Below are 24176 nucleotides of genomic sequence, written 5' to 3' on the forward strand. Positions count from 1 at the left end.
ACACACACACACACACACACAAACACGCGCACACCCCTCCCCCCCCCCCACACACACACACATATCCAGACAAGCGCGCATCCCCCTTCCCCCAACCCCAAGACACATCCCACACACACATCCCCCGACACACACCCCCATGCCCCCCCCACACACACATCCCCACACACACACACATCCCCACACACACACACATTCCCCCCCCACCCACATACACACACATACACACACACACACACACTAACACATGCACACGTCCTCCCACCCCCACCCCCAACACACACACACACACACACACACATATATCCCCCCACCCCTAACACACACACATGCACACATCCCCCCCACCCCCAACACACACACACAAACACACACACATATCCCCCACCCCTAACACACACACAAACACATGCACACATCCCCCCACCCCCCCAACCCTAACACACATGCACACACACAAACACCCCCACACCCCTCCCCCCACACGAACACCCCTCCACACATACACACCTCCACACACGCACACATCTCCCCACCCCACTCCCAACACACACACACACACACCCTCCACACATACACACATACACACACACACACATATCCATCTCCCCCTCCTCCACATGCACACCCCAACCCCTCCACACACACACACATATCCCCCCCCCCCCACACACACACACACACAAACATCCCCCCTACCCCCTCCCACACACACCCCCACACCCCTCTCCCCACACGAACACCCCTCCACACATACACCCCCCCACACACACACACACACACCCCTCCCCCCCCCCCCCACACCCACACACACATCCACACATGTCAATCCATGCACTGATTGCAGAAAAAGCCATTTTAAAAAGAAAATTAACCTGAAATTGCAGACAGAATTATTTATTTTATCTGAGAAGCTAAACGCTTCTTCTTCTTCTTCAGGCGATCATAACTTTGAGTGAAATACGATCGAGTTAAAAATAGTCAGAATTGGAGCAAATCTGTTTCATTCGTTTGTTAATATGCCTTACCTATTGATAATTCGGCAATTGGAATTTCATTTGTTGTTGAAATGACCGCGGGAGATCGCGTTATCGTGAGCACGTTCTGGCAAGGACAAAATGGTGTGTTTCTTCTTCTTTCAACAATAAAGACTTATAGCTTCGCGACCGTACATCCAATCATCTTGAAATTTTGCATACTTGTTACTCTTCATGACTTCTACTACAGTATGAAGTTTCACGTCGATCAATAAAGCGATTCAAGAGATATCCATTTTTAAAAAAAAATCGTTTAATTAACGATATCTGCCAAACCACGTGACCTATCGCAAATTCTAAAACGACATTTTAGTAGACTGACATGCTGAACAGACCTGTGAAGTTTCTCCTCGATTGGATCAAAAATGAGGGAGGAGCTACGTTTTAAAGGTTCATGCTTTAAAACCGTCATAACTCTGCAACCATGTGTCGGATGACGTCGCCCTCGCTGACTTTTTTGTTCGTCATGGGCATGCGATTCTGCTTGCAAAGTCTGGCCTCGATCTGTTCAGCCGTTGCAGAGAAAAAGGGGTTTTCGTGTTTTCACGAAAAACAAGATGGCGGCCGAACCACGTGACCTGCGACGTCATAATTACCATTAAAATATTCTACAGACCGAGTCCCTCCTATGGTGAAAATTTTATCTCAATCGGCCCTATTATTACAGAGAAAATGTTTTTTAAAGGAAATTAAAACTGAAAATGGCAAAAGCCCTGGGAGATGTGGCCTGGGAGGACAAAATGGTGTGTTTCTTCTTCTTTCAACAATAAAGACTTTAGCTTCGCGACCGTACATCCAATCATCTTGAGATTTTGCAGACTTGTTCCCCCCAATGAGAGCTTCATTACCTTAAAAATTCAAGTCGATCCATGCAGTGGTTCAAGAGTTACAAGCTTTTTAAAATTTAATTTCCATTATTTATTGCGGCCAAACCATGTGACTTAAAAAAACGTCTCAAGTAACGATTAAACATCCCCCCATGAGGAACATTTGTGTAAAGTTTCCACTCGATACCTCCACAAATTATGGAGGTGATTCCATTTCTAGTTTGAGATTTGAAAACGTCATAACTCTGAAACCACGTGTCGGATGACATCGTGCTCGCTGACTTTTTTGTTTGTCATGGGTATCCGAATACGCATGCCAAGTTTGGGCTCGATCCGTTCAGCCGTTGCGGAGAAAAAGGGTTTTTTGTGTTTTTTCACGGAAAACAAGATGGCGGCCGAACCATGTGACGTATGACTTCGAAAATTTTCGCATTCTGAGTTTTTTTTAACTAAGCATCTGGGGGAAAAATCTCTTTTTTGGGGGAGAAAAACTGTGTTTGACGAATTCTAACCTCTTAACGTTAGCATTTTTGATATACTCAATACACATGTTTTTTGTTCCCATTGCAGAGTTCTTTAGAATGAGCCATTCCTCAAATTTTTCCATTGAGCCGTTTCGGAGATACAGAGGGGCAAAGTTGAAGGTGTTTTACAAGATGGCGCCCATACCACGTGACCTATGACGTCATCATTAGCATTAAAAAATTCTACGAGCCTAGACGATCATTTGATGAAAATTTCCTGTCAATCCGTCCTGCGGTTGCTGAGAAACTTAATTATGAAGTTTTCGGAGGTGCAAAATAGGGTGGAAGAATAATAATAATAATAACTAGAACTGCCACTTTAAAACTGCTGGCAGTGATGACCGGTTTACTCGCACCCACTTTTGATGCAACCCCACTGTTGATACAACCCCACTTTTGATACAACCCCACTTGTGATACAATCCCACTTTCATTGGACATGCATTGACACAACCCCCTTGGATACAACCCCGACACACACACACACACACACACACACACACACACACACACACACACACACACACACACACACACACACACACACACACACATCCCCCCTACCCCCTCCCACACACACACCCACACCCCTCTCCCCACATGCACACCCCTCCACACACACACACACACACACCAACCCCCCCCTCCACATACACAAACACACCCCACCCCCAACACACACACACACACACACACACACACACACACACACACACACACACACACACACACACACACACACACACACACACATCCACACCCACACACAAACACACATATCCACACCCACACACAAACACACATATCCACACACACACCCACACACAAACACCCCCACACCCCTCCCTCCACACACCCACACATATCCACACAAACGCACATCCCCTTCCACCCCACCCCCTCCCCCACATACACACACACACACACAAACACACGCACACATCTCTACACCCGCCCCCCACCCAAACACACACACACACGCACACACAAATCCCACCACTCCTAACACACACAAACACACGCACACATCCCCCCTACCCCCACCACACCCCTCCCCCCATACGCACACCCCTCTAAACACACACACACACACACACCCCAACCCCCCCCCCCCCACCTACACACACACACACACACACAAACACACACACCAACCCCCCCCCCCCCCACATACACACACACACACACACATCTCTACACCCCCCCCCCCCCACCCCAACACACACACACACATGCACACACAAATCCCCCCACCCCTAACACACACAAACACACGCACACATCCCCCCTACCCCCACCACACCCCTCCCCCCATACGCACACCCCTCTAAACACACACACACACACACACACACCAACCCCCCCCCCCCCCCCCCCCCCACACACACACATCCACACATGTCAATCCATGCACTGATTGCAGAAAAAGCCATTTTAAAAAGAAAATTAACCTGAAATTGCAGACAGAATTATTTATTTTATCTGAGAAGCTAAACGCTTCTTCTTCTTCAGGCGCTCATAACTTTGAGTGAAATACGATCGAGTTAAAAATAGTCAGAATTGGAGCAAATCTGTTTCATTCGTTTGTTAATATGCCTCAGCTATTGATAATTCTGCAATTGGAATTTCATTTGTTGTTGAAATGACCGCGGGAGATCGCGTTATCGTGAGCACGTACTGGAAAGACAAAATGGTGTGTTTCTTCTTCTTTCAACAATAAAGACTTATAGCTTCGCGACCGTAAATCCAATCATCTTGAAATTTTGCACACTTGTTACTCTTCATGACTTCTACTACAGTATGAAGTTTCACGTCGATCAATAAAGCGATTCAAGAGATATCCATTTAAAAAAAAAAATCGTTTAATTAACGATATCTGCCAAACCACGTGACCTATCGCAAATTCTAAAATGACATTTTAGTAGACTGACATGCTGAACAGATCTGTGAATTTTCTCCTCGATTGGATAAAAAATGAGGGAGGAGCTAGGTTTTAAAGGTTCATGCTTAAAAACGTCATAACTCTGAAACCATGTGTCGGATGATGTGGCCCTCGCTGACTTTTTTGTTCGTCAGGGGCATGCGATTCTGCTTGCAAAGTTTGGCCTCGATCTGTTCAGCCGTTGCAGAGAAAAAGTGGTTTTCGTGTTTTCACGAAAAACAAGATGGCGGCCGAAGCACGTGACCTGCGACGTCATAATTACCATTAAAATATTCTACAGACCGAGTCCCTCCTATGGTGAAAATTTTATCTCAATCGGCCCTATTATTGCAGAGAAAATGTTTTTTAAAGGAAATTAAAACTGAAAATGGCAAAAGCACTGGGAGATGTAGCCTGGGAGGACAAAATGGTGTGTTTGTTCTTCTTTCAACAATAAAGACTTTAGCTTCGCGACCGTACATCCAATCATCTTGAAATTTTGCACACTTGTTCCACCCGATGAGAGCTACATTGTATTAAAAATTCAAGTCGATCCATGCAGTGGTTCAAGAGTTACAAGCTTTTTAAAATTTAACTTCCATTATTTATTGCGGCCAAACCATGTGACTTAAAAAAACGTCTCAAGTAACGATTAAACATCCCCCCATGAGGAACATTTGTGTAAAGTTTCCACTCGATACCTCCACAAATTATGGAGGTGATTCCATTTCTAGTTTGAGATTTGAAAACGTCATAACTCTGAAACCACGTGTCGGATGACATCGTGCTCGCTGACTTTTTTGTTTGTCATGGGTATCCGAATACGCCTGCCAAGTTTGGGCTCGATCCGTTCAGCCGTTGCGGAGAAAAAGGGTTTTTTGTGTTTTTTCACGGAAAACAAGATGGCGGCCGAACCATGTGACGTATGACTTCGAAAATTTTCGCATTCTGAGTTTTTTTTAACTAAGCATCTGGGGGAAAAATCTCTTTTTCGGGGGAGAAAAACTGTGTTTGACGAATTCTAACCTCTTAACGTTAGCATTTTTGATATACTCAATACACATGTTTTTTGTTCCGGTTGCAGAGTTCTTTAGAATGAGCCATTCCTCAAATTTTTCCATTGAGCCGTTTCGGAGATACAGAGGGGCAAAGTTGAAGGTGTTTTACAAGATGGCGCCCATACCACGTGACCTATGACGTCATCATTAGCATTAAAAAATTGTACGAGCCTAGCCGATCATTTGATGAAAATTTCCTGTCAATCCGACCAGCGGTTGCTGAGAAACTTAATTATGAAGTTTTCGGAGGTGCAAAATAGGGTGGAAGAATAATAATAATAATAATAATAATAAGAAAAACTCTAGCAGTAATAATAGGTTACTCTCCATTTCATGGAGAGTAAACCTAATAAGAAAAACTCTAGCAGTAATAATAGGTTACTCTCCATTTCATGGAGAGTAAACCTAATAAGAAAAACTCTAGCAGTAATAATAGGTTACTCTCCATTTCATGGAGAGTAAACCTAATAAGAAAAACTCTAGCAGTAATAATAGGTTACTCTCCATTTCATGGAGAGTAAACCTAATAATGCATTTATTTTATATAGCGCTTTTCAGGAAGCCCAAAGACGCTTTGACAGAGTGCAAAACATAAGGAATTAAATAATTATCGTATCTGAATCCAAATTCAGATCTTCACCCAAATCGAATCGATTAGTCCTTGTCACACACCCAACCTGTCCACCAAGTTTCGTCCAAATTTGTCCATAACTTTTTGAGATATCCTGCTATGTATAATTTTTGTCCCTATCACCCAATGGTGAAGAATCACTTAAAAAAATTATACTAGCCGGATGCGGAAACGGATCCAGATCTTCACCAAAGTCTAATCATTTCGCCCTTGTCAAATACCCAACCTCTCCGCCAAATTTCGTCCGAATCCGTCCACAACTTTTTGAGATATCATGTTCACAGACAAACAGACAGACAAACAGACAGACAGGGGTGAAAACATAACCTCCATCCACCTTCGGTGGTGGAGGTAATGAACTAGTGTCTCAATGCAATTTCTTCACTTCCATGGTGACCGACAGCTTCGAGACTTAAAGTACTTCAAAAGAATTTAATACTTGCATTATTTTCTAATTGGTGTCCCCACCCAGGTTATACTATCCTCTTCAACTAAAGTATCAAACAAGCCTGGCTATACCGATGTTAGACTTTGTCTTGTTTACATTACGAATGACCTTGTAATTTTTATTTATTTAAATAATTTAGCTTACTTAACCGCTATTTTACTGAAGAATCAGGAAATGATGGAATATCGTGAAATTGTGAATTAAATGCGTTTTTCTAACATTGTTCTGAATGAAAAGAATTTGAATGTTGTTAAAAAACGGAAAGAAAGGGGGAAGAGATTGTGAATGGTAACGTTGATAATTATTTACTTTTAACATTATTCTTAACGAGCGGGAACAGAAGCAATGTAGGAACAACACAGGCATGTTTTAATCATCCAGGCATTCACCTTCGTGCTCCTGTCATTTTAGACTATCATTTGTGCCTAATTTAATTCACGTGCTTATTGTTGATGCGAAAAAAGATGTGATGCACCCTTTTAGAATTGAATCGTCAGTGGATGAAAAATTTCCATGTTTCAGGTGGACAATAAAAATAATGAAATGAAATGATGCGCCGAATGGCATCCTTTGCCAAAGTTCTTGTGTAATGTTGATAAAGAGGGAAGAAAGGGGGTGACAGAGAGTTGGGTGTGGGCAGGGGGCAGAGAAATGAGAGAGGAAGGTTGAGGCACTGGGAGTGGGTGAGTGGAGGGGCCGGGGGAAGAGGGGAGGCGGGTTAAGGACTTGGGGTTGGGAGGGGGGGCTTTGCAGACTTGGGGTTTGAGAAATTGGGGTTGAGGACTTGAAGTCACATTACTCGCTACATGGAATTTCCATGGGTCCCTGCTGGTTTATTAATATTTTAGTCAAAAATATAGGAGAGAGAGAGATAAAGCTGGCCTTTTAAGCATTCCCTTCTGAAACAGTACCTCATGAAGCTTGGATTTCAAATCCTATATACGATCTGCATTTGTCCATTATAATGAGGTCTATTGTCCATCAATGCCCATATAAGAGTGCAGCAATGATTTTATTGATCTCTTTATGCTGCATGCAATGATATGTACAACTATGAGTCATTTATCAATGAAAAAGAAAATATTTTAAAAGACCCATGGATATTAAGAATGAGATTCCACGTTTAGATGGATATGGAGTCGGTGCAGAAAAGCTTGCTACTCTTCACAAACCACACCATGGGGAGGGAGGGGGGGGGGGGGTTAAAGCAAGAAATGCTACTTTAACCAATGCGACTCTTTGTAGCTTGGTACCAAGGTGGGTTCTGGATGCTGGCTTGAGTAGCAAGGGGCCATCCAGATATGTAACGCATTTGTTAGTGGGTGGGTGGTTGGTCCAGCATTACGTGGCACTGCGGAGGAATGGGGAGGTCTCTAGAATAGCTGAAAAATACATGACATAATATTCAAATGGCATATATGTGCACTTACATCTAGGCCTGTTCCAAATTGGGTTCATTCCTAGTGGGCATCTAAAACAATAAGCAATTTATTTTCCAGCCTGACAAACCCTGCGTACCCTGCCATGGTATAATGGATGCACTGCATTAAATCGGTTGAAAAATTGTCGGTTGTGGGTGCAAATATCCTTCATTTCTAACATGCATAGGCAGCATGACCAAATAATTTATTTACAAGTCATGTAAAAACCTGCATAATAAAACCACAACGGCACTCCATAGAGCACATATTACTCCACCAGGTTCAACAGTTTATGTTTTGTATCGCACTGATGAGCCAGACCTGGATCTGGGCCCAAATACAAATCTAATCGGCTTGTTCTCGTCACCTAACCAACTTATCCACCAAGATTTGTCATAACTTGTCCACGTTTTGAAATATGCTATATATCGTTTTTGGCCACGTCTGTCAATGGTGAAGAATCACTTAACGTTAAAATTATTCTTATATCCGGATCTGGATTTTCACCAAAATCTAATCAATTCGTCCTTGGCACACACCCAACCTTTCCACCATGTTTTGTTTGAATCCATCCATAACTTTTTGAGATATGTTACTCACAGAGAAACAGGGGTGAAAACAACATCTGGCAACCTTCGGTGGCAGAGGTATTTAATAATTATTTATTACAAGTGTTTGATAATAATGTACGTAATAATGATTTATTACAAGTATTTGATAATAATGTATTTAATAATTATTTATTGCAAGTATTTGATAATAATGTAATAATAATAATAATAATACATTTATTTTATATAGCGCTTTTCAAGAAGCCCAAAGACGCTTTGACAGAGTACAAAAAACAAGTGCAAAAAGACAAAAATCAATAGGTAAATAATCAAAGCAAAAGGAAGGAGAAGGAGAAGAGATAGTCAGGGGTTAAATGCTGTGGGTTAAATGTTGAATGCAGTGTTGAACAGGTGGGTCTTGAGTGATGTTTTGAATGTGGTGAGTGAGGAGGAGTCTCTGATGGTGTGAGGTAGTGAGTTCCAGAGGGTGGGAGCAGCGATGGAGAAGGCCCTGTCCCCCCAGGATCTGAATTTGGTCCGGATGGGGGGGGGGGGGGGGTCAGGAGGTTGGTACCAGCAGAGCGGAGGTTGCGGGTGGGAGATTGTCTGGAGAGGAGGTCAGCCAGGTAGGATGGGGCCAGGTTATGGAGGGCTTTGTAGGTCAAGAGGAGGATTTTGTACTGGATTCTCTGGGGGATGGGGAGCCAGTGAAGCTTGTAAAGGATGGGGGTGATGTGGTCACGGGTCCGGGAATGGGTGAGTAGACGGGCAGCGGAGTTTTGAATGTATTGGAGTTTATTGGTGATTGTTGAGGGTGAACCATAGAGGAGGCTGTTGCAGTAGTCCAGACGGGAGGTGATTAAGGCGTGGATGAGGGTTTCTGCAGCCGTGGAGGAGAGGGATGGACGGAGACGGGCGATGTTTTTCAGGTGAAAGAGGGCTGTCTTTGTGATGTGTTTAGTGTATTTGTCGAAGGAGAGGGTTTGGTCAAAGATGATGCCAAGATTCCGGATGTGAGGAGGTGGATACTGGGAAACCGTCGATGTTGAGGGCAAAGTTATGGGTGGAATTGGTAAGCGTTTTTGGGCCAATGATGATTATTTCAGATTTATCATAGTTAAGTTTGAGGAAGTTGATTTGAAGCCAGGATTTTATTTCAGTGATGCAGTTTGTCAGGATAGAGTGGGTGGCGGTGGAGATGGACTTGGTGGAGATGAAAAGCTGGATGTCATCGGCGAAGCAGTGGAATTGGAGACCATGACGGCAGATTAAGTGACCAAGGGGGGACAGGTACAGGATGAAGAGGAGGGGGCCAAGAACTGAACCTTGGGGGACAACTTGGGGGAGGGGAGCAGTGGGGGATTTGCAGTTATTGATGGAGATGAACTGGCGTCTGTCAGAGAGGTATGATTTGATCCAAGAGAGGGCAGTGCCGGTAATGTTAAAGGTGGTTTCAAGTCGGGTGAGGAGGATGGTGTGATTGATGGTGTCAAAGGTGGCGCTGAGGTCGAGGAGGATGAGAATGTTGAGGTTGCCAGCGTCAGAGGAGAGGAGAAGGTCGTTGGTGATTTTGAGGAGAGCAGTTTCAGTACTGTGGTTGGAGCGGAATCCGGATTGGAATGTTTCATACAGGTTATTGGCAGAGAGGTGATGTTTGAGTTGAGTGGCTACAGCGCGTTCCAAAACTTTTGACAGAAAGGGTAGGTTGGAGATGGGTCTGAAGTTATTTAGGGTGTCAGGGTTGAGTCCAGGTTTTTTCAGAATGGGGGTAACAGCAGCAATCTTGAGGGATGGTGGGACGATGCCTGTAGACAGGGAGGAGTTTATTGTTGCAGTGATAAGTGGAGAGAGAGCAGGAATGGAGGCCTTGACAAAGCTGGAGGGGATGGGGTCAAGAGTGCAGGTGGCAGTTTTCATTCCTATGAGGAGTTCAGAGAGGTCAGTAGGGGAGACTGGGGAGAATTGAGACAGGGGTTGGCAGGATAAGGGGGGGCAGGTGGTTTGAGGGGGAGCGGGTGCGGTGGTGGTTAAGCTGTTGTAGATGTTGTCAATTTTGCATTGGAAGAATGAAAGGAAGGAGATGCAGTTGTCTACTGTGAATGACTGGGTGGTGGTGTTCAGGGGGCTGAGGAGTTTGTTTATTGTAGAGAAGAGTGCTTTTGGGTTTCCGGAGCCAGAGTGGATAATTTGAGAGTAGTAGGCGGAGCGGGCGTGGGAGAGGGCATCTTTATAGTGTTGTAGGTGGTCCTTGTAGGCTTGGGAGTGAATTGTGGGACCTGTTTTATTGCGGAGTCTTTCAAGTTGGCGAGCACGAGTTTTCATCAGGCGGAGTTCAGGGGTAAACCAGGGAGCAGAATGGGTGAAAGAAACTGTTTTGGTTTTTATAGGTGCAAGCTGGTCAAGGCAGGAGGAGAGAGTGTGGTTGTAGTAGTCAGTGAGGTCAGAAGGGGTGTGGAGGTCAACGAAGGGAGAAGTGGACATTTTTCCAGAGAGGATGGATGAGAATGAGGTAGGTGAAAGAGCGTTTAGCTTACGGAAGTTGATAGTGCGATAATGCCTTGGTGCTGGGGTGGGGATGTTGATGGTCATAGTGATGGCTAGGTGGTCAGAGAGGGTGAGGTCGGAGCTAGAGAGATGGTGCAAAATTAATCCAGTAGAGCAGACAAGGTCCAGAATGTGACCACGGTTATGGGTAGGAAAGTTGACATGTTGAGTGAGGTTAAAGCAGGTGAGTAAATCAGTGAAGTCAGTGGTTATTGTGGAGTCAGTGGAGTCCATGTGGATATTGAAATCACCGAGGAGGAGGATTGAGGGGGAGAGGGAACAGAGCTGGGTCAGAAAGTAGGAGAAGTCAGACAGGAATGATGGGTGTGGTTTGGGAGGGCGGTAGACGACAGCCATGACTGACTGTGTGTGACCAGAGAGTTTAAAAGCCAGGTGTTCAAATGATGGAACAGATGAGATGGAGATGAGGCTGGTCTTGATGTCTTGTCGGTGAATTACGGCAATTCCACCACCTTAGCCCTCCGAGCATGGTTTATTGATGTAAGAATATCCATTGGGTGTAGTGAGGTTGAGTGAGAAGTAGTCTAGAGGTTGTTACCAGGTTTCAGTGAGACAGAGAAAGTCCAGTTTATTATCCAGAATGTAGTCGTTCAGGATGAGGCTTTTGTTGTTGAGGGACCGGGTATTGAACAGGGTGAGCTTGATGTTGTTTTGTATGGTGGGGATGAACTCAGGTGATTTAGCCAGGGTTTGCAGACAGGAGGTGCGATCGTGTGCGTTGCTGTGACCAGGTGCGCTGGGACGATGAGTGGGAGTGCGCTGAGCCGACCAGAGTACAGGAATGGAGTGACCTGTTTGTAAGTAAACAAACTTACGACCGGAGCCTCTATGAATGTACTTAATCCAATATGTTACTCCTATGAATGTCCTTAATAATTATTTATTACAAGTATTTGATAATAATGTACTTAATAATTATTTATTACAAGTATTTGATAATAATGTACTTAATAATTATTTATTACAAGTATTTGATAATAATGTACTTAATAATTATTTATTACAAGTATTTGATAATAATGTACTTAATAATTATTTATTACAAGTATTTGATAATAATGTACTTAATAATTATTTATTACAAGTATTTGATAATAATGTATTTAATAATTATTTATTACAAGTATTTGATAATAATGTATTTAATAATTATTTATTACAAGTATTTGATAATAATGTACTTAATAATTATTTATTACAAGTATTTGATAATAATGTACTTAATAATTATTTATTACAAGTATTTGATAATAATGTACTTAATAATTATTTATTGCAAGTATTTGATAATAATGTACTTAATAATTATTTATTACAAGTATTTGACAATAATGTACTTAATAATTATTTATTACAAGTATTTGATAATAATATACTTAATAATTATTTATTGAAAGTATTTGATAATAATGTACTTAATAATTATCTATTGCAAGTATTTGATAATAATGTACTTAATAATTATTTATTACAAGTATTTGATAATAATGTACTCAATAATTATTTATTACAAGTATTTGACAATAATGTATTTAATAATTATTTATTGCAAGTATTTGATAACAATGTACTTAATAATTATTTATTACAAGTATTTGATAATAATGTACTCAATAATTATTTATTACAAGTATTTGATAAAAATGTATTTTATAATTATTTATTGCAAGTATTTGATAATAATGTATTATGCATGATTAATTTACACAATTGAATGAAAAGCATTGCACGTTCACTATTGGAGCACAATTAGTGAATTGCTCAGTGGGCAAACGTATATTTTTGCTTGGCATTTAGAAGAACATGAAATTTATTATCTTGCATGCCCATACAGTGTGGTACAATGTGTCACACACATCCTACTGGTTTCATGTTACTTTTGCCATGATCAACCGGGTCTGCATCCGCAGACAGGTAGAATATTGGATGAAATTAACGGGACGTTGATCGAGGTATGCTAACCGTCATGGGAAGCAAAAGGCAGCTAACATTTCCCTTCATTTAACCCTTCATTGGAGCAAAAAAGGACAAAACTTTGATGAAGGGTTAACATCCGAAATGCCAGATTCTCCTTGCGGTTAGAATACCACAATCAATGTTCTGATGATTCCATCCATCAATCCAATATGTTACTCCTTTGGCTTACTGTGATGGATGATTTAACAGATTACCCAAGAGCTAATGTGTAAAATAGTAATTAAATCAGTAATTGTACAAATCAGGAAAATACTATTTTTGTTTTCAAAAGCAATCTTAGCCACATTGTATACAGACTTTAGTTCTGCAACAAAGGCAACAAGAAAGAGCAATCAGAGATTGCACACCCTCGCCAGGACGTGCTTTTAGTGGTTTTTAAGGCTTTTGTGTTAAAACAAATATGGCGGCCGAACCACGTGACCGATGACGTCATTTTTTTTCTCCATCAATTTATCCATAGATGATGCTCAATGAATTTCTTCTTGACCAGATGAAGTTTGGTACTTGTCGAATTATGACGTCATAATCGAGGCAGCTATGACATCGTGATTAACATATTTTATTCCCCATGGAGAGTTCTTTACAATGAGCCATGTCTCAATTTTTTCTATTCAGCGCTGTCGGAGATATAGAGGTGCAAAGTTTTTCGGTTTTTCCAAGATGGTGCCATACCACGTGACCTATGTTGTCATAATTATCATTTAAAAATTATACAGGTGGAGTTGCACCTACGGTGAAAATTTCCTGACAATCGGACAAACAGTTGCAGAGAAAATCATATATATTCTGTGCAGACAAACAGACAAACAAACGGACTCAAATGCAATACCCTCTCCTCAGGTGAGGGTAATAAAATTAATATTGTAAAAATCACATAAAAAAATGAAAAATTTTTGGAATACTAGCAACGGTACCTGCCCTATGGGCAGGGCTTCAATTGGGAGGCCCAAATGAAAAGGTAAAATATCAGAAATTGAAGGCTTTTTTATTTTAAAACGATTCATATAAACATCCGTTAAATCATATCACACGCAAATCATCAAAATCGAAACAGTATCTTACTATAATTCACCAAATGTCCCACAGTGATCGATACACTATGATCGTGATGATCGTGATCGCAAATCGTGATCGATAATAATCGTGTTCACAATCGCTATGTCGTATGTACTCGCGATACGTGTTTCCTTCAGTTGAAATGGGTTAGAATTCTCTCAAGCAGGGATTCAACCCGTGTCCTTATAAAAGGTCTTTGTCCGAGGTCACCGAGTCCGATCGGTGCAGCGATCGGTGCAGCCGTTTGTATGCCACCCGGGAAAACAACATCGTCACAATGAGAACAATGAACGTTATGTGAACGCGAATGTTATGCGGAGTCCAAACCTGAGAATGCTGGAGACTAAAGCTGAAATTGGGAAAACTAAATAGCTTATTTTACTCCTGGAGATCCCAGGATTATCCACCCAAAATATCGTTGCGATCGGTTCAGCAGTTTTATGGTACTTTCGAACGGACAGACAGACAGACAGACAGACATTTGGTGAATTATAGTAAGATACTGCCATTTTCTACAGTGTCTACTACATCACCTTATCCTGCACATTATATTAGTAGTAGTGGTAGTAGTAGTAGTAGTAGTAGTAGTAGTAGTAGTAGTAGTAGTAGTAGTAGCAGTCGTAGTACTAGTGGTAGTATCGTTAAACAAAAGACTCATCTTCCTATTAATGTTCCGAATCATGTTCAAAATAAAACATTCAACATAAATAAATTGTTCCTCAATCATAATCTCACAGACATAAACTGATAAGACAAACTGAAGGACATGAACCAATTGCTTAACCCTGCTTTTCACTCCGTGTGCATGGGGTAATAATGAGCTAAACTAAAATTATATTATTATTAAACAAGATTATGATTGCCTGCATTCTCTCAGCAGGTGGATAAGTGTGTGATAGAATGTGTGCATGTTTTTTGGTAAAAGATTCCTGAACAATACAATAAATGTGGAAATGTAAATGCAGGATGTTTTTTTTTGTACCTTTTGGGGAGTAGATTTCTTCCTATTCCAGAATCTTGAAGACCAACCTAGAAAAACAAAATTCCTCCTGAACATGATCACATGAGAACGGGTTCTTCGATCAAATGTAAAATCTGAACAGAATATTTCATTCTGAAAACACAAAAAATGTCTCCGAACACTTGGCTCTGGCCTATTGTCTTCCCAAGCTTAGCAAAGAAACAGACGTCACAAAAATGTATAATACCAAGTCCACCAGAGATCAGACATTCAACAAACAAGTCCTTCAGCAATCGTCCAAATACTGGTGGCAACTGGTAAAAAAAATTCTCAGTTCCTTTGCTGATCGAGGAGGCAGTCATTATAGACTTGAGATACAGAGCCAGTTAGTACCCCCAACAGGTCTTGATAAGGCAGAATGCTCAAATTTTGGCACAATAGTGAGCACGTGCTTTGGTAAAACTTTTTTTGATTAATCAATTAATTGATTAATTCCTTAATTATTATCGATTAATTTTTTTAAGTACTTATTTCCTTTCTCATCTGGGCAATATCTGTCACCTTTTGAGCTAGGAAGCTAATATTTGGACATGACAGTGACCAAGTGATGTGGCTATAAAGAATATTTTTGATTTATTGATTAATCAATTAATCGATTTATTATTTATTGATTAATCAATTCATTTTTTTCCCTTTCGATTAATGACTTATTTTATTAATTTTCAAAAAGTTACAGCGTTGGATGAAGCACTGGTGGTTGAGGTATGCTATTAGCCAATTGATTAAGAAATTATTTTATGATTAATATTTATTTATTTTAATTGTGCAATTAATCAATCAATTATTGTACACCTCTCCCTCCCAATACCGTCTCTATGTGTACTGCACAGAGGTATCGCCGACATCTAGAGTTTATGAGGCAGAACACATCTTTTGTCAGAAAGCCAACACGTTTCTTTGCAGACAGAAAACAAGAAAATCCCTGGAGCAATTCCAGAAGCTGCGAGCAGATGCCAGCATCAGAAATGCAGCTATGAAGAAAATGGATAGTAGATTGCTTACTATTGCCAGCAGAGACCTCATAGCAGCAGAAGGGCATTTTCATAGGTCGTGCGACAGATCTTACTCAAGGGAGGAAAAGGCTGCCAGGGGTGCGACATGTGTTGAAGACCACAATGATGAAGCTCAGTTCGAGATGGCTCGAAGTCACTCATACAATGAGGTGTTCCTGTTTATCAGGAATGAGAATGAAAGGTTACATTGATTAAAGGTCTTGTTATTTAACAGTTGAAAGACTTCAGGAAGAACCTCCACCAAAGGCTAAAACATGAGTTTGGTGAAGCCCTCGACATCTTCACCAATGAGAAATGGAAACTTCTTCTCTATCCTGACAACTTGTCAGTAACTGAACTTGCCACGGCCTACCAGATGCTGAAAGCATAGCTTAAGACCCTGAAATCTCTCACAGTAGAAGATGTTATAGCAAAGGCAGCCCAGCCCTTCAGGTGAGAGCAGACGTTAGAAAGCAAGATTTCCTCCAGGCCTGACCACCACTGGTAGTGGAAGCAGAAGAGAGTGAACCCATCACCCCAGAGTCTGTCACCCTCTTTCCAAGATATTGGACAATGGTCATGCAATTGATTGGTCTTCTTCCTCTGATATGTAGGCCACTACAGATGAGGTTTTTCCATCTCGCAGGTAGGACAATGACAGAGTCAACGTCTACACCTTCAGTTTGGGTTGGCCCCTCTCTTTGCCCAACATTGTATGTATGTGGGCAGCATCAGTGGTGAAGTACTGATGCTCCCCTTCTGTGTCTTGTCAACAGGAGGCAATATTTTAGCTGGCTGCACGTCAACTGCCTTGGCTTGAATAGCAATTCCGTTGACTCTGTGGGATGTCCTCTCACCACTGCTGGTCTCATCAAGTCAGACAATGTTGTCCCAGGCTAGGATAGTGAAAACCCCAGGATGGGTATTTGCTGGAAGGGCATCATCATCTTTTGACACAGAGCTTCTGTAGACACAAGGTCACCGTGTCAATCTCTTCCATCTGGGAGTAGGATGTTGGGAGTAGGATACACTGTGATCAAGTTGGTTGAGGGTCTGCATGCATGAGCTCTACATTCCCAGTCAGAGACTTGACTGCAAATGACAGAATTATGTGTTTGGGTGACTTTGTCTTGCCATGAGTGATAGCATATATCAAGTTGTGACCAAATGAGTTAAACTCATTGACCTCTTTGGGAATCAGCAGTTGGAATGGCTTCAATATCCCGATTTGAGGTGACGTCACGGTCCTTCTAATCAATTGTTATCCACCTACCATCAATGCTCTTGCAACACAAAGGTTGACTGTCAACAAAGTGCTGAATCACTCACTCACCACAGAGCAATGTGTAGAGCTGTCCAAGATTGAATGCGTCTTTGATGAGGCATTGTACGCAAAGGCTGCCGAGATAATATGGAAACATTCTCAACCAAAATATATGCCATAGACATGGACTAATAATAAATAAATAAATAAATAAATCATAGACTTTGCCCCCCAGATGGTACCAATAAGTGGAATTTCTGGTCCTGGCCCATGGAATAAAACTGGATTGCTGATCTGCAAGCATTTAGGTATATTTGATAATCATATATGTATAATATAGTGTTTCGATCCCTTGGCTTTTTAGAGATGGAATAACTGCATTTCTTTCACTCGAATCAAATGCTTTTTCACAGTCTACAAATCTTGGACATAGCAGAAAATGGTATTTCCTTCATTTATTTTGATGAATATTGCTTGTAGATTTATCAGTTTTTGAAAACTTTCTCCTAAAATCCAGCTTGTTCCAATGGTTTGTTTCTCCCATTATGGAAAGGCTTGCTCCTCTTCCATTGAAGAAAGGTCCATGGCCTAGCAGTTATCTACTCTACTGCCTCTGGTCCTGTCTTTCCTGGCGTCTAGCCATTCACCTCATGTGCCCCACCAGATGGTACTCATTTAGCCATAACCCAAACTTTGTTACTCATAGTCATAGCCCTCCCCAAGTGCAAGCAAACTACCCATCTCCTCTTTTTGTCCCACTCTTCTCAGACTTTGGAATTGCCTCCGTGAGTCTGTCCAATCACATTATGCTCTTAACTCCTTTAAAATGCTGAGCGATTACCTGCTCATGTCCCCATATTTTTATTCCTGATCTTTTTTGTCACCGACTCTCCATTCTTTTAAACATATTCCCTGTTGTCATATTTTCCTGGCGATTAATGTCTTTTGTCTACTTATCCATCCCAGTTTCCTTATCCTGTTCCATACATCCCTACTTGATATGCTGCCTGTCTGGTCTCTGTCTCTTCCATTTCTGCCACTGCGCTTTACTAAATCAACACAACTATCAGGGATGCCTCTTTGTGGTGGTTGTACCTCCAAATGCAAGTCGGGGGCCAAATCTTCCCCATTCCTCCCTGCTGCACGGATTCGCCATGGTAGCGCAGTCACGGTCGGAGTACCGATTGGTCCCCATGGACCAGCCCTTTCCCGCAATATCTATCTCCATCTCTCTCTCTAAATCTGTCGTGGCCCTGACTTCTTGAAGGCGGGGGTACACCATCCTGGATGTGGGGGGTCTCGGTTGCTCCTGCATGATCGATCGGCTGTCCAACTATCGGCTGTCCCCGTACCGCGGGCTTGTTCGAGAGAACTGATTGGGACTATACAACAACAACAAAATCCACAAGAGCCTTCTCTCTGTATTCCACACTTTTCCTCTCCTTGGACTATGGTGCATGATTATCCCCACACTATTTGAAAAAGAACGAGGGGATGTTGTAATCAGCTCCATCCGTCCATCATGCCATCTTCTACTAAATGGTTGCGCAGCAATTCACCAAACGCAGCACTCAAGATTTGATATTGGGTAATAGCTCGTGGAACTTTTTGCCATTTTTCAACTTTGCTTTAGGTGGGAAACCTGAGGATTTGTGATGGCGAGCCATCAATTTCGCTCCGATCTCTGTCCCACTGTTTTCCCTCTGCTGCATTCTTGGTGTTGACCTCGCACTCTTCCTTCATTCAGCTCTTCTGTTGAGCCTTGATCTATATTTTTTAACCCATGGCTTAGAAAATATGAGAACATTCTGTAGTGCCAAGTGGAGCAAATTAGGAAGACTTACTGTGTGATCAAATAATTGAAACGTACTTATTCTGGCAAATGAAACACTTCGCAAAGAAGAGAGTTTTGTCTGAATGGAGTTTTTTTTTCCACCAAATCAGCCCCTTTAGCAGTAACCAATAATTATATTTTAAGTTAAAAATAAAAAAAGACGAGGTTTGTTTATTCTAAAAACAAATTCCATCTTCTTTTTGAAATATTCATTTCCAAAGTACAATGTTGTTGGTTTTCCCAAAGTTGTTATGATGCAATGTCAACTAATAATAATAATAATAATTAATAATTCATTTATTTTGTATAGCGCTTTTCATGAAGCCCAAAGGCGCTTTGACAGAGTGCAAAACATAATGCATAACAAAACATAATGCATAACAAAACATGAAAACAACAATTGCAAAAAGACAAGAATCAATAGGGAAATATTTAAAGCAAAAGGAGGGAGAAGGAGAAGTGATAGTCAGGGGTTAAATGCTGTGGGTTGAATGTTGAATGCAGTGCTGAACAGGTGGGTCTTGAGTGATGTTTGAATGTGGTGAGTGAGGAGGAGTCTCTGATGGTGTGAGGTAGTAAGTTCCAGAGGGTGGGAGCAGCGATGGAGAAGGCCCTGTCCCCCCAGGATCTGAATTTGGTCCGGATGGGGGGGGGGGGGGGGGGGGGGTTAGGAGGTTGGTACCAGCAGAGCAGAGGTTGCGGGTGGGAACCATTTCAGAGGTATTATCATCATTGCGATGGTAATCATTTTACTCCAGTCAGGTTTGCTGATAAAGTAAAAAGCTTCATAACGATACCAGTTATGACACCACATTGGCTTTACCTGTGTGGTGGTTGGTGTAGTTGTAGACTTCAAGCACAACCTCGATTAGGAGATGCCAGACAACCAGGCCAGCCACAGGCACCGCATCTACAGGATCTGGTAGATCCAAAGTTCTCACATCCACTCCCAGGAAAACTGTGGCCACTATATGCAGGAGAAAAAAGCAGTCAGAACATCTTGAACATTATGGTAGTCGGATGATCGCCCTGGTAAATCAGCTAGTTGTACCTCGATTGCATGAAACAGATCAAATCCAAGAGCCATTTCAGGATTGTAAGTGTGTTGTGCTAAAACACCTCGAGGTGAGTTTCTATACTTGCACGCGTACTTGAAACAAACGTGATTACACAAAAGTACATACACAATGCACAAACACTCCAATGTCATGCAATGCATGTTTTAGATTCGCATCAGTGTGAAAGTGACTGATGATGTGCGGTTGACTTTTTGATGAGTGCTTGTACTCAAGTCATGTGGCTGACTCATTGTCTATACTTCGATGGAGCAGCTGAAAAAGCACAACGAGAGGTGAAGACAAATGACTGGAAGGGAAATAGAAGTGTGAATAATTAATAGAATCAGAAGCGCACACAATACACAGGTCAAGACTGGTGGATTAGCTCGAGGACAGAGCAAGAGGAACAGCTGCACAAAAGGGGCACAGACCACAAATGCCCAACAAAACAAGAATGTGCAGAGTTTCTGTCATGTTGGGTAATACGGAAGAGTTGCTCTTATTATATACAAAAATGGGTCGTCATGTTACTGCTCCGTCTGAACCTAGCACTAATATTACAAGGAACCCAGGCCCATACGCTATATCTGTGCGCCTGCTTTGCCCACCTAATATCCTTGCAATTCATGATGGTTACCAATGTCTTTGTTCTCCATGTGATTCATGCACAAACTACTCTGCAAACCTGAGCTCAGTGTAAAAACAAAGTTGAAGAGCAGTATAGTATTTTCAATCCCATCTTCCAATTTGCAATCAACCTTTATAACGTGTGTGTGTGTGTGTGTGTGTGTGTGTGTGTGTGTGTGTGTGTGTGTGTGTGTGTGTGTGTGTGTGTGTTGAAAAAAAAAAAAAAAAAAAAAAAAATATATATATATATATATATGACTAGAGCAATGCAACTGTGTCGCCAATATGCCTCCGCATAGTCCCACCACGGGTGGATGCCATCGTTCACTGTCCTAAAAATAAACAAGTTTGATTTAAATCCCTTCAGCTGTTTTCAAGTATCACATTTTCACCAGCCTTGACAGGTTTACATCGATCAGTGAAGCAGTTTCAGAGAAGGGATATTTTTAAATAATGGCTTTCAAGCTAATATGGCTGCCATACCACGTGACATATGACATTACAAAAATGTACATTCTGCATATGTATGGGTAGGGGATCACGTTTGTGAAGTTCCGTGTTGATCGGATAAGGTTCATTTTTCTACCCAAGATGGCTGCCAAACCACGTGACCTACGACATCATTATTTTCAAACGACATGCAACAATGGTGTTAGATGATATTTGTAAATTTTCGCATCGATCGGGTAAGCGGTTTCAGAGATATAATTATTTAATATTTTCCTTGAATCCAATATGGCTGCCACAACATGTAACCAATGATGTTTTCGTGATCATCCTTTAATCGCCATGCCTAATCAATGACAAACAACGTTTCGAGTCAATCGATTTGGTGGTTTGGGAGAAGATGTTTTTTAAAGGTTTTAGGTTAAATCCAATATGGCTGCCAAACTATGTGACCTATGGATGTCATACATTTCATATTTCAGTACAAATGGGTCAACGATCATGTGCATACAATTTCTGATTTTTAGGATAAGGAATTCTATTAAAACATTTTTGGCTGGTATACCACTTCACCTATGATGTCATCATTATCATACTTTTGCTACCCATTGGGAGTACTTGACAATGTGCCAAGTTTCAAATTTTTCCATTCAGCGGTTTCCAAGAAATAAAATTTTCATTATTTGCATTTAATCCAAGATGGCTGCCATACCACGTGACCGATTACATCACAATTATCATAAAAACATTCTGCATGGGTGTCACTCCTACCCTGAAAGTTTTGTCTCAATTGGACATATGGTTGCTGAGAAAAACGAGGTTTAGCCCGCACGCACGGACAACCCAATAACATAATGCCTACGCCCAGGTGTGGGGGCATTAAAATATTTATTTATTTATTAACTAACACACACACACACACACACACACACACACACACACACACACACACACACACACACACACACACACACACACACACACACACCGATTAGGCGAGCTATCGCCGGCACCACAAACAAATTCCAAATTCCTGCCCTAAGCAGCAGAGGGCACTGCATCAACGGCACAGCCACACCCTCAGCTAATGATGCTACCTCGCAGCCTTGTGCTGCATATGAACGAAGTAAACGTGTGTGTGTGTGTGTATCTATCTATCTATCTATATATATATCCCAGCACTTATAAAGCATGTAAATGGTATTTTAATCTTCGTTTTGACAAAGTGACCATTGCCTAAATTCTTCCTCAGCTTTCTGTCGGTCCATACCAATGTATATGTGCACTTAAAGCTCCAACATTCTTAAATAAAGTCAAATAAATTGATGATGGAACTCACAAGTGGTTTATTTGACTACGTAGTTTAATTTATCTTTCGGAAACTCGAGGCTTATATGTGGACTTGGATTTGCAAAATATATAAAAGATAACAAATCGTTGTGTGCTGAAGTTTTGTGTGCTGATATAGTCTTCTGTGAGGAAGTCGCAGGCCTTACAGGAAGTGACGTCACGTAGAACAAAGCATTCTGGGAAAAAACCTGTCATGCAGAATAAAGCAGATCAAGAGTCGAGGGAGATCGTCTGCACAGTTTGGCGATACATGTCGTCTCACATAATTACATATGGTGTGGAGAATTTTTTAAATGGCCATGAATTGATAATAATCATTAAAATAAACTTGTTTTGTCGCTCTCAGCGTTGTCGTAGACTACAACAGACAAACCGTTGACGTGCCTAAAAAAACCCTCACACCGGCCTTACGGGGTCGTTACGACGTTTACGGCGGCGTTGCGGCGAAAAAAATCGTGCACAACCGGGAGCATTCCTTGTGGCACCTCAACGCTTCCTGGAGCATTCGTATGGATCCTTCAGCGTCCGGGAGGGGTCGTAATTTCTTACGAGAGTTTTGGTCCAGACCAAAACTCTCGTAAGACAATTACGGCAGTGCAACGGAAATCTAGACCGCAACGCTTCCTCAACGCTTCCGCAACTGCCGTAACACCACCGTAAGACTCCGTAAGGCCATCTTAACCATCCGCAAGGATTCTCCCTCTCCTTGGACTCTCTGGGCAGCGGGTGCTCCGTCCATGGCTCTCCTGGATAGGTCTTGCCCCCTTGGAAGTCAGCAGCAGAATGAGGGGAGAGCGGGGGGGGCCCCCGTTTTTATATTCTGGGCCGGGAACCGTAAGGAACCGCAAGCAAACGTAGAGGCACCGTATCTCCGCCGTGTATATCCGCAACGAAGCCGTAGCAGTCCGTACTAAACCGTAATAAACCGCTGTGAATCGGTCATGGTCAAGCAAAATCCTCTCCCGGGTGTTCACGATTTTGCTCAAAAAATCGCAACGCTGCCGTAGAAAGAACATCCGTGGACGTCCGTAAAATCCATTTTTTGGTGTGAGGTACCCTTTAGGTACTCGCATCATGAATAAAGTATTCCATCTCCAACTCCTGATTTATAAGCCAATCAAATCTTGCCTGTGCATAGGGACAATCATCGAACATCATTCCGATCAAAACTTTAAACTAAACCAATCCAACATGTACAGCAATAGAACAACATATTTGTTAGTACATTATAGGTGTTCAGTCAACATTACAAGCCAAGCCAATAATGTGTGGGCCACTCCACCAGATAGCCTTAAAGAAAGTCATGCTGTGAATGCTGTGCCTGTGTGGTGTTGAGGTTACCAGCTAAAATCCAGGCTGACATTCCCACCGCCCAGTGGACCCAGTTAAAAATGTACCTCCTGGAAACAAAGCAGAGACATCCTCATCACGATGTGAAGCATTTTTCCAAAAAAGAATAAAAAAATTTTTTTGAACAATTACTAATCGACCATTTCTACTGCTGCACCTGAAACATTAACAAATCCCCACCAAGTACCATATCCCTTCCTAATTGGTGATGCATGTA

General features: G+C 41.9%; 1 protein-coding gene across 1 annotated transcript in view; it reads right to left on the reverse strand.

Annotated features, from left to right (window-relative positions):
* The window catches only part of FRRS1 (ferric chelate reductase 1), a 123782-nt gene that overhangs the window by 31780 nt on the left and 67826 nt on the right, over positions 1-24176 (reverse strand). The window contains exons 13-15 of the mRNA XM_068110647.2: positions 23951-24009; positions 19951-20094; positions 14999-15045 (exon numbers count right to left, since the gene is read on the reverse strand). Coding sequence (XP_067966748.2) covers positions 14999-15045; positions 19951-20094; positions 23951-24009 — 250 coding nt within the window. The remainder of the gene's footprint in view (positions 1-14998; positions 15046-19950; positions 20095-23950; positions 24010-24176) is intronic.

The sequence above is a fragment of the Myxine glutinosa genome, chromosome 1, assembly GCF_964187855.1.
Source record: "Myxine glutinosa chromosome 1, kmMyxGlut1.1, whole genome shotgun sequence".
Classification (NCBI taxonomy): Eukaryota; Metazoa; Chordata; class Myxini; order Myxiniformes; family Myxinidae; genus Myxine; species Myxine glutinosa.